The 13,226-nt window shown below is 33.5% G+C and overlaps 1 protein-coding gene across 1 annotated transcript; it reads right to left on the reverse strand.

Moving 5' to 3' along the window:
• Positions 1 to 3,459: 3,459 nt before the first annotated feature.
• Positions 3,460 to 12,982, reverse strand: LOC106113668 (uncharacterized). The gene is given in 5 exon segments (XM_082930822.1): positions 3,460 to 4,606; positions 5,130 to 5,399; positions 6,004 to 6,203; positions 11,338 to 11,405; positions 12,804 to 12,982. Coding segments are annotated over 5 exon segments (753 nt in total). The 5' UTR covers positions 12,845 to 12,982; the 3' UTR covers positions 3,460 to 4,432.
• Between the last annotated feature and the right edge of the window lie 244 nt (positions 12,983 to 13,226).

Below are 13,226 nucleotides of genomic sequence, written 5' to 3' on the forward strand. Positions count from 1 at the left end.
CCGCCGCCGCCCGCCGCCCGCCGCCCGCTTCCGCCGCTCTCAAATCAGATTTACTCCGACTCGTCGTATCGTTTATAAATAATTATTCAGGACCGGTGTAAGGTTGCCCGGTGGCTCGCGCCGGTGCCGGCTGAGCGCGCCGCCGCGGCCGCCCGCTCAGTTAATACGCCGTTTTGTTTCACCCCGTTTGGTGATCGCTTGTAATTATTGTAAACTGTATTATAATAATTATTATAATTATATTAATAATAAATCAACTTTTTCATAATTATTACAGAATATTTTACTTTGTATATCCTACTAAATAAATATTTTAACATATAAACAATAAAGTACTTAAATATAATGTTGCCGTTAAATTTTGATATCTGATCCTTTAAATATCATTGTATGTATATTAAATATCCATAAGAATATAATAAAAAAGACAATTTGAAATTATACATAGTTTTGTTTGCCAAACTGACCGCCATTTCAGAGTTAACACTCTGCAAAGCGCAAAGCGCGGATGTCGAGTGGTATGCTGCGTAGCGCGTAGCATCGCCACGTAGAATCACCTACATAATACCGCTACGGCACAACATAAAACATTTCGCAAATTAGCAAATAATCTCGAAAAATCATTAACACATTCCAGGCCATTTCAGTTTTTTCCTCTTTTAATAAACTCGCAAATGTGTCAGTGGTATTTTTAGTAACACCCTCTATCTTTTGATATCGTCAAAAAGAAACATAAATCGAGTGCGTTAAGTAGTTCATTAATATATATATATATTAACATTACTTACTTCTGACACCCACGCGATCATATCAGACAATCGTATATTTTACGAGCTCTCGTTTGCCTACAGCAATACGAATAAAAGAATTGACGTATAACCTCGAACGATAAAACGCCTACACAGACAGACTTGTTACCAATGATCGACATTTATGACCTAAATTTAATTAGTTAATAGAGTTTCTATGCGAGATCGCAGCAGGAGTGATGTGATCTGGAGCAGAACGTAGGTTACTGTCATTGCCCGAAGAATTGTAAAGTTGCCCGCAGAATGGACGATGGGGCCGTAAAGTCCTAGAACGGCGGCCACTGACAAGTCAACGCAGCGTGAGCAGGGCTTCTGCAAGATGGACCGATGATCTGGTTAATGTTGCATGAGTATCCTGGATGCGAGTTGAACAGGACTGATCATAGTGGCGATCTTTGCGGGAAGTCTTTGCCCAGCAGTGGGGTACATTCACACATCATAACTTTAAGCGAACTAATTGAACGAACAACAACAACAACTTTAGAACGTACAGAACTGACATTGCATTTGTTTTAAAAATAAGTTGTTTAGGATTCTGCCCAATTACTATATTCCACTTTCTAATTTTATTAAAAACAAAAGAAGCACAAAAAGATAAACTGCACCAATGACAATCACAGATAATACGCATAATTATTAAGCCACTGCATGCCATATTTCGATCATATCACTTAACATCAGGTGGGATCGTGGTCAAGCGTATTCTTATTCAATATAGAAACCATCAAAATGAGTCCAGTCTACAATAGGCTTTTAGTCTACAGGATATTACTAGGGAATAGACACACTATTACCCTCTTGTCAGTCGGGTAAATGGCAAGCATTAGACTTGCAATGATGACGACACGGTGGTTGCATGGTGTCCGGTTCGTTTCCGTGGCGACGTGCGTTCGATCCGCTGCAGTAAATAATGCACGGGCGGCATCGCGGGCTAATTTTAGCCGACCGTTCGACCTGCCCTCAACTAACCCTCGCAAAACACTTTCTTTAACTTGGAACGCAATTTTTTTAATTCTAATCTATTCAAAGTTCTACGCATTTAGTCGTTATTTATTAATTTTCAAAGCTTTTTATCTATACACAGGTCTAGAATGACTTATGATGCATGAATTCACATGTTAAAATAGCCAATTTAACTATTTAGCGATATAATAATATTATCCGCAAAAAAGACTTTATTAAAAAAGAAAAAATACTTTTAAATTTCAAAAGAAAATATACCCGTTTACTAGTTTTAAAGGAACATAGACTTGGCAGACGAATTCCTTGGTATTGAATACTATCGCCAAACAAAGAGTACGTGAGCTTGAGAGGATTCATACGTGCGTCGTCGACCGCAGCCGCAGTCACCGTGTGGCATTCGTTGCCAAATTATTTTGTTAACTCAGTGTACTAGAGTTTAGAATATAATATTTTTTTAATTGTTCTTAATTTAATTTGTCAGCCTTTTTAACCTCATTTACATTGTGAAGTATCATTTATTTTTTATTTAAGTAAATGGCCACTTCATTTGTACTTAAATTATGAAAAAAATCTGTAAAATAATGTTTACTACTTATATTCTCAACAAGACGTCACTTACCATGGGTTTCTGAATCCATTAACCCATGGTAACATATATCATTATCTTTCTTTTGTCAAAGATGAAAGACAGGGATGACGATATTTTATACAGAGATTATCGTGTCAGAAACCCACGGTTAGTAGTTTTAAAAAAAATATTTTCATGTAAGCCAAGATATCATGCTTTTAATGCTCTTTAAAATTAAGTATATAGGTCGTATACTTTTCAAGCTTGAAAAGATCTACGTTCTTGAAATAAGCCATGCGTTTACACAGCAGATCCTGTCAAAAACACTGGCTATATATGTTTTTAAAATCTAGTCTTTTTTGCTTACTATTTACACAAATTACTGCACAATAATGAACTAACAGGAAGACCAAAGAACTAATGTACATTTCTTTTTTATTTTAATGCCATCTATTGTTTCTTTTTAATAATAATGCGCCATCTAGTGTGTTTTTAACGCAACAGGATTAAAAATGTCTAATTCCAGTAGGCAATGTTTTGTTTCTCGTAGACCTAACGTAGCAGTGCTACGAAACGTCTACATAAAAGTTCACTTGTTCAACATAAAATTTGACATTTTATGCTCCTTTCTCTCTTCTTCGGATATTCATACCTCGACGGTCATAGGAGCAAGTAAGAAATCATCATTAACCTTGTCCCTACGGAGGGTTGGCACAGTACTAATCCTCCATACATCTCTATCAGCCGTCATATCTGAATTCATCTCCTTCTTACGCATATCCTCTTTCACACAATCTAATTATACTTTCTTCAGTAGCTTCTATATATATGTAATCAAAAACAAATGAGCAAGGCTTGAAACGAATCTTGCTTTTATTATAAATGCGAATGTTTACATGGATGGATGTTTGTTTGAAGGTATCTCCAGAACAGCTGCATGGATCTAACTGAAATTTGGCATAGACGTAAAACATAGTCCGGAAGAACACATAGGCAACTCATTAAGTTTATTTTTAATTCCGCACGGTCGAAGTCGCGGGTGACAGGTAGTTAATTAATATACTTCATAAGGAATTTTCTACTACCAGTGTTTAAGAAATTTGAAATAAAAAAATATTGTAACTTTTGGAGTAAACTTTATTTGTTTGATATATATCTTATCTACAATACTACATAAAGGATCTAACATAGACATATAGTTTATAGCGATAGTATACATATGCAGGAAACATCGCTACATCTACGTTCTAAGAAGATTGTAAACAGTAAACATATATAAAACATTAGTTATTATATTGTATACATCAACATTATATAGTTCACCTAATAGAACATCTAAACAACAGTATATAAACATCAAATATTCTTATGTACTTCATACTATATATTTTTTCAATAGTCACATTAAATTTTTTTGTTACGTTAAAAATATTAGGCCAAAGATTGCCTTTATGATTTTGTGGTGAATCATTTTTTTTTTATTTCTCATTGACACCATCTTAGTATAAGGACTGTCATTCTAGTAACTTAAAAAAATATAATTTCTGAATAAAGTAACTTAAAATGTGCGTTTAATATGAATACAATTATTATAAAAAAATACAGAATTTTTTAATAATAATTTAGTATAATCGACAATTTATAGAACAGGATATTAGTCCATAATACGTCAAATTCTTAAGACGTAGTCGCGGGCAATGCTAGTATTAAATAATTAAAAACATGAATATGTATATTTAACCACGAAAATATGTTTAAAAATGTCATTTTAATTTGATCAGTTTGAAAGCCAATGTGTGTCAAAAACTTCACATCCTTGAATATAGTTATCTCTGTTTGATTCAAAGAGAAGGAGAGGGATGTCATTATAACATTGGTCACAATTGTCATCTCTTTCTGTCTCTTTGAAAATACAGAGACAGAAAGGAATGGCAATACTGACTGTATTCGTCAATCGAATTTCACCGTTAATTTGAATTGTAACATGTATAAGAGAAGTATGTCTGTGTTTTATTTAATTAATATGAAAGGGATAGCAATATCGTAATACTGATTTACTACAGATTGCTAAATAATCATATCGTTAATAATACTAAGGTAACTCCAACGCCATAACCGCGAGTGCGTCGTGAGGAGGCGGCACGTTGAACACAGGCTGACCGTCTGCGCCGCAGTAGTCAGCGTAGCGCACACGTCGTAGTGTACGTAGACCCAGCGAGCTACAGATACGCTGAGAGTACGCGCCTGTTGCATCCACTTTGAACAACTGCAAGGAATTATTTCATTCGTTCGTAGCATGAAGAGTGCTAGTGTCCCGCTTATATAATCTCTACCAACCACTATGATAGAGTTATTTAAATCTAATATTTCCTACGTAGTACCAACACTAATACTGTTTATAGTAAAAAATCTAGTATTAGTCTGAGTTAGGTAATCTTACTAATATTATAAATGCGAATGTTTAGATGGATGGATGTTTGTTTGAAAGTATCTCCAGAACGACTGGACGGATCTCGATGAAATTTGGCATACATATAGAACATAGTCTGGAAAAACACGTAGGCTACTTAATTATGTTTTTTTTAACTCCGCACGGATGGTGTCGTGGGGAACAGATAGTATATTATAACATTACAATATCAGTCTGAAGTAATGGCACTTATTTTAATTTTAGTTTCATATTTAAAATGTCACATGCTCTTTCCTGATACATTCACACCTTACATCTAATTTTTTATTCATCTTTTGCAATCGTAATAAAACCATTGATAGATTATTAGTAATCAAACCTTAAATTGTTTCTCTTTTGCAATATCGATACTTCGCTTCATCAATTCCTTGGCCAGTCCTTTGCCGCGCGCCGCATCCGATACAGAGATGATTCTACACTCCAGTATACAATCCACTCGGAATGTGCTGAAGAGATTCAGGTCTCTACTCACGGTATAGAGAATAGTGAAGATCTTGTTGTACTTCTCATCAGACGATTGCTGTATTTTCTCTATAGACTGCTCTATGTCTCCGGGTCATAAGATCCCGTTGAGAGCTACACCGAGCACCTGAAATTTAAAAAGAAATTATGTTAATTTTGGAATATACATTTTAACATAGTGTTAGGAAGAAAATCTGACACTGTGCCGGTGTATCGGCGCAACAGTAGCCTTATTAAATATCAACGTTTATGTCCCCTCACTAATTCTTTAATTCTGGCACTTGACTTGGTAATTAAGCGCGCCATTCGCTCTAACTAATAATGTCTAAAATGGATCTTTACGATATTTGTATGATTCGAACTTTATCTATTTTAACGTTAAGAAAAATTGTTAACACCAATAATTCCTTTGGCTTTTATAATACTGTGTAATTTATATCATCAACTGTTTCTTATTATTATTAAATCTATCAAATTTATATCTCAATAAAGTAAGTTACACTTATATGTATTTTATTAAATTCCATTTTCAATAATATTCGTTATCAAATTCAGAATTGTAATTTGGGATCTCGCCATACAGATGGATTGGCATTAAAAAGTCCTTAATTAGCGATCTAATGTGCAAGCATGTGGAAGAACACTGGATGAAGACAGTAAGGGTTAGTTATGCAAATCGTAGCCAAGTCCACTGGTTAGTTTGGGTTTGGTTATTATAAAGTTGTCATTACCGTGTCTCCTTGCATCGCGGCTATAGACAATCCGTCAGCTATGGTTGCAGTGCACAGTCTCTCGAGCGCAGCGTGAGGCTGACCACGCTCGCACAACCCCACCGCCTTGTTGAGCGGCTCGTCAGCAAAGAAACTATCTCTCAAATGCTGCAGCACAGCCTCGCTCATCTCATTGGTGATTCTCACGAAGTTCGCCATACCTGGAATATGGAGTTAATCAATTTTTATCCATGAGGAGGTATTGGATGGAAAAATATAAGCATAAATCGAAGTGGGATCATTAAATCATAAATTTATATAAGTTAATTTATGTATATAAAATATAATATAACAATTCAAGCCTCCATTATGAGCACAAAGGACGCAGAGGGGTACGCGTCGATGTTCTTTATGATCCGTGAATTTACTTTACAAGTTCAAAGCTGAGATCAAGATTATTATAAGGTTCTTAAGTCAACGCGCTCTATGAAAGTTTACTCTGATAACTACGAATAACATAAATATTTGCCATGGTTTTAGGGTTCCGTGCCTCATAGGAAAAAAACGGTACCCTTATAGGATAACTTTGTTGTCCGTCCATCTGTCTGTCAAGACCCTTTTTCACAAAAACACGTGAAGTTATCAAGATGGAATTTATTATTATTAGTCAGAAACTAAAATATTAAAAGAATTATCTGAAGAGTACTCGAACGACAATCGTTAAACTAAACGTATTCCTTTAAAAGAGAAATTTTTCACATATAGTCGGACATTGAAGTTAACCTTAACAACAAAGAACAAATGGATTTCAATTTGATCAGAGGAATTCCATTAGGCGGACATAGATAAAGGGAGTCGGGCGTAGAAGGGGGGACTTAGGGATGGGGCCTAGGGAGTAGGGAGCGAGGCGTCAAGGCGGCAATAAGTCCCCGGTATATCGGGACCAAGGTCGGTCGGGAGCGACAATATACGATCCAAGGTCGCAAATAAATCCGTAGAGGACAAATAACCTATTGTCTTATTTATTGCATGTAAACGCGATGTATAAAAGATGAACAGAAATCTTCTATTATAAAAGTTCAAACCAATGTTTGTATAAAACTTACGCGTTTATAAGCTACTCCAGAATTTAATAGAGCTTTATAAGGTTATCTTATGACTCTGTGGTTCTGTATTTTAAAAAAGCAAAAAATAAAGGAGTATTTTATACTCCATGAACCTTTTTGGTTTGCACAAGATATTTTTTTTATTTGTAACTTTTAAACTGACACATTATCTGTGTTAAGTAAGTTATAATAATAAATATATCAATGGAAAACATTTCCTTTTAATATCTAAGAATATTCTTTAGCCTGCCCTCGATTTAGGAATCGCCGACATAAATAATTCATTCTTAAAGCTTATCCTTATGGATTACCCGTCGGCTTTCAACGAGGGAATAAAAAGCGTCGTGACTGAACAAATTAATTACAGAAATTAATAATCACATTTCAACCATTAATAAAATATTTAAATCATTCTTATTTCGGCTAAAAAATACTGAAAAGTATATCGTCTTTTGTTTTCGGCTTACATTTTATCCAACTAAATCAGGGAGTGTTATTTTTCGCGGATTAATAGGAATGTATTTTTATAGTCAGTTTTTATTTTTACTATACTGTGGCAAAGAGGTTATTAGTACTATTTATATCATCAGCTCACTATACGTCCCCACCAAGGGGCTCGGAGCCTACCCTAAGTTAAGGGTGATTAGGTCATAGTCAACCACGCTGGCCAAATGCGGGTTGGTTGACTTTACACATATCATTGAATTTTCTTCTCAGATATGTGCAGGTTGCATCACGATATTTTCCTTCACCGTAAGATCGCCGGATAAATGTACATATGTAAATTAGAAATCGAAAAAACACATTGGTACATGGCGGGATTTGAACCCAGGACCTGCAGATTGCAAGTCAAGTGCTTGACCCCTGAGCTACCGACGCTCTTTATATAGTCCATTAAAATTAAATAAATTAATTTATAGAAAATCTAAAGTTAATAATAAAATCATTGAAAAGAATAACAACACCGTCCAATAGAATAAAATAAAACGCGCAGTTTAGTTTATATTCGCTCTGATGTAAAGAATTTAATAATGCCTTTGTACGAGTATTTCTCGATAAACGTGAAAATTCCCGCTTCATCCAAATACCTGGATCACAGTAAACTATGTCTAGTTGTAGATTTTATTGTCATAAAATTGATATAGATGTATAACGCAAAATTATGTTTTGTAAAAATTTTCATAACAATATTGTAAAATTTTTAATGAAACATTTTTTTTGTAAAAATTTTAATGATTTTTTTTCTACATCTATATATTTAAAAGAAAGTCGTGTTAGTTACACTATTTATAACTCAAGAACGGCTTTACCGATATGATTGAAAATTGGTGAGGAGGTAGCTTACAGCCAGGAGACGGACATAGGATACTATTTATTCATTTTTTTTGAATTTATGCCTTGAAGAGCTGCTTTTTATATAACTTATTAATATTATAAATGGGAATGTTTAGATGGATGTGATGTAGATAGATGGATGGGTGTTTGAAGATATCTCTAGAACGGCTGAACGGATCTAGATTAAATTTGGCATACGTATAGAACATAGTCTGAAAGAACACATAGGCTACACTAATTAAGTTTTTATATATATCCACTTGGCCGGAGTCGCAGGCGACAGCGAGTTTACTTTAAAAGATCCTAACGTAAAACGTCTTCGATTTAATTAAATTTTACTCGCCAGTCAGTTTTATTACGCCGTTAGGAATTTGCAGTCGTATAAACACCTCATCTTCTCGCAATAAAACTGGTAATAAGGTTTGTTGCATTTGCTTACTTAAGGATGTCGTTTATGTTAAAAAGTTATATTAGTTAACATAAAAAGCAGCGGTGGCTCAAGGGTTAAACTCTTGACTTGCAATCTGAAGGTCCTGGGTTCGAATCCCGCTATACTAATGTGTTTTTCGATTTCCGATTTCCATACGTGCATTTATCCGACGTTCGTACAGTGAAGGAAAACATCGTGATGCAACCTGCACATATCTGAGAAGAAATTCAATGAGTGTGAGAAGTCAACCCGTGCTGCCCCAGCGTGGTTGACTATGGCCTAGTCACTTAACTTAGGGTAGGCTCCGAGCCGTTAACAAATTAGGAAGAACTTAGTGAGTTAACGTACATAGTAAATAAAGCAGCTATATTTATGTGTTTTCATTTTTATTGAAATGCTTGCTGCATATAAAATGAAAATATGATAGAAAGGCGTCTTCTTTGCCTATAGCCCTAAAATTGATTGCTCATTTTAAGTTGACTCGTCAACATTCATAAAAGAGGAATACGCTGATATCAAAATCACGCAAATCTAAACAAAATATACTAGCGAACTAGCTAAATCAATAATTCAAAGAACCTCCCTACGCGATTTAACAACCCCCGGGGAGTACGACCCCAATGCCGTTCCACAAATATGACTGACAGAGTATTAGAGACCTCGCTTTGAATTTATAACTAAAAAAACATACCGCGTTATTAAAGGAAAAAAAACCCTTATTATTATTATTTGAACTGTCATATCGATGAAAAAACTACGTAGTAAGCCTCCTAAATATACTAAATACATAATACTAATGTATAACAATACTATCTGTCGCCCGCGACTCCGTCTGCGCGGTATAAAAAATGTAGGCTATGTGTTCTTCCAGACTATGCCAATATCAGCAAGATCCATGCAGCCGTTCTCGAGATACCTTCAAACAAACATTCATCCATCCATCTATTCGCATTTATAATATTAGTAAGATGACTTTAAAAACAAAACCCAGTCGCCTTTGAGTTTCTTTTCTCGAAAAACGTGTACTATTAAATTATTGTATCTATTTTTTCCTAAATTATAAGAGAGACGACATTACATACATGACATTAAAATGGTCATAAACAAAAGATTAAAAGAATCCTATCTAATTTTAATCACAAAAATCTGGATGATGAGCTTCGCTCGGTATTTTTTTTTAATTGTGTTTTTTGGAAATTATATTTAAGTGCGTATTACTAATAAAATGATGAAATATGAATAATATTTTTCGATCTTACCGATAGAAAAAGTTAAGTTTATGTTTAAGTTGATTATCGATAAAACACGAATAAAATGACATTTTCTAAAAATTATTCCTAGCTAGATCGGTTTATCGCCCCCGAAACCCCCTTTATACTAAATTTTATGTAAATCGTTGGAGCCGATTCCGAAATTCCAATTATATATATAATATATATATACAAGAATTGCTCATTTAAAGATATAAGATTAGGTATGAAAGAGTTACTCTTTAAAAATAATAAATATTACAAGATGATATGTATTATTTCAATGATACGTATAGTTAATTAATGAACTTCGTATAAATGGAGTAAGTTCATGTTCAGTTGTTTCGTAGCGCGCGATGTAGGTCAACGAATAATTACATTACATTGTTTTAATCAAACAAAAAGCTTTCTATAACATATTATCTACTAACGAGATACATAATATATTATTGCATAATAAATATATAAGAATATTTAATATTAATTGTACGTATATATAAATTATTAAAAGACTTTTTATGTTATAAGGTGGCAAACGAACAACCTGAATTCGCCAAATTGGCGACGCGACCATTGTCCATAGACATTTGCAGTCATAGATGCAGGCTACATTAAATCTATGGAGTAAATATGTAGACGCACATAAAGAGAATATTTCCATATGCGTCCCCTCCATCAAATCCACTTTCCCTTCCCATCCCAACCTCTTAAGATAAGTGGGAAGGGAAAGAGGACTAAAATTAGGCCTCTGGAACGTAAAACTTTTCTGGTCGCAAATATAATAAGGGGTCATATTGTCATACGCCGGAAACTACCCTAACTTCAGATTAGGTTTCAAATTAAAATTTTATGTAATGACTATAGATTTAATTATATCCTTACTTATATTTTTACAACATAATTTATCTCAAATATATAAATAAAATTATTTCAAAAAAATGTTAACATTTTAAATTTATTAATCAAATCAATCAGCAACTTTTCAGTAAATTAAACGTAAAGTAAAAACTTTTAAAACCATAAAAAAATACGAAGAAGATTTATTTATCAAAAACAAATAATAATATTGAAAATAGTACATAAAGAGAAAATCATAAAAAATATACTCTTTAACGAAAATTCTCAAAAAAAAAACAATTACAAAAAACTACAAAAATGCAGTAATACAAATAATAATACAAAACTGATACATACAAATACACGTATATTTATGAATAGAGAATAAGTAACTTACCGCGTGCGTTACTGTTGACTGCCCTCTGCGCACTGAGCCCGTGATAAGTGAGACGCGCCCCGCCCGCCCTAGTGCAAAGAATATAAAATCAGACGCGCAGTAAGCTATAAAACAAATATTTTTTTAGTTCATTTAATTGTGTCATTAATTGGCCATACAGACCATCCCGTAGTTTATTAAAAATATTTTAATAAATATATTAATGCGTGTAGGTGGATTTAAAACATATCATATTAGCGCCTAAAACTCTATAAAAAATCTTTATGACCTCAAGAAATTATCACAAAAAACTATAGATTTTCCAAAACAAAGCAATAACTAACCAATGTTTACCAAAAATTGATAAAAATCTTCCACCAATTTATTTAACATCAGTTGTAAATACTTAAGATCTGTTTAATTAATTGATGTCATTTTAATCTTTATAAAATCAACAACTAATTAATAGTATTAATTAAATAAAGTACATTTAATTTTCTTAATTCTACTGTAACATTTACTTTTGTAACATTGTTGTGTTTCCTATAAAGAAATCTTCAAACAGAAACTCGTAGCAAACGTAGAGCTTTTTTGTTTGCTGCTACGCCGTCAAAGAATAACAAACACAGAGAGGTGTCAGAGAGGTCAAATATGTAACTGAAAATGGATCCAAGTCTTGCTTTTAAACATAATTTTTACATTTAATCATCATCAGCTCACTATACGTCCCCACTGAGGGGCTCGGAGCCTACCCTAAGTTAAGGGTGATTAGGCCATAGTCAACCACGCTGGCCCATTGCGGGTGGGTGGCCTACATTTAATTGCGTATACAAATAAAAAAACATTTATGAATATTAATAATCCTGAACAATTCAATAATCCCATGAATAAACATTAATTTGTTTAAATATTCTATTAAAATGTTAGTACAGTAAAAAATAAGCCTTATAGCCTAGCCTTGACGTAATAAAATAGAACTAAACTATAGTTAATTAGCAACTATTCATTGCAGTACTAGACGCAAGAAATGAGGTGAAGATAAAACGGCGAGACTTCAAGGAGTTTTAATGCATTATTGCACTTTTCTGAATTTTTTTTTATCGGGTAAGTGGAGCATTGAGTGCACTCGATAGCGTGAAGTGACACCGAGTCAGTATGCACGCCTTTTTTCATTTTAAATATTTGCTTTTTGATACCTATTAAGGTAAGTAGAGGGAAAAGTAACTTAAGAAATTAATCTTTTAATAAGACGACGGTTGTTTATTAATAATTTTTAAGATAAATCTGTGAATAATTTTAACATAAATTATGATTTACAATAGATCAAAAATCAAATCATCAATTTCTTAGTCCTCTTAATGATAAAAAGGTTACACGACTCTAAGATTTAAAGGAAAGATGTAGTACGGTCCAAATGCTAAGTAACTAAATTATTTTTCATATCAAAATAAATAAAAAATCTCGTTGAGTGAGAAAAAGCACCTTACCTTAAACTTTTAGTTCCAAAACGAAATAAGACCGTTGCCATTATTCACTAGTTTGAAATCTGTTGTGTATGTCTAAAAAGATAAATTACTCAAAAATTTTCTAGTTCTTGACAACCAAAATTATTTTTATTTTATAAAATGATGATTTGTTACAATTTAATTAGCATCATGGATAATAATAGTTGCTATAGAAACCAAAATGCTTCGTCCGCATGCACACGGGCGCCTTTTTTACGCCTGATTAAAACGTAAATAAAACAAATATGTCTCTATATATCTGGATATTACTAGCAACGCTTTTAAAACGCATTTTTTTAGGGTGAAGAAAACAAGAGTGTTTTAAAGCGTTTAAGAGCTGGCAACGTAGAGTTTTAACGCGGCGTAAAAAAAGCGTCCGTGCGCGATCGGACGTGGGTATGCATA

This window comes from Papilio xuthus, unplaced genomic scaffold, assembly GCF_000836235.2.
Source record: "Papilio xuthus unplaced genomic scaffold, Pxut_1.1 DF828177.1, whole genome shotgun sequence".
Taxonomy (NCBI): domain Eukaryota; kingdom Metazoa; phylum Arthropoda; class Insecta; order Lepidoptera; family Papilionidae; genus Papilio; species Papilio xuthus.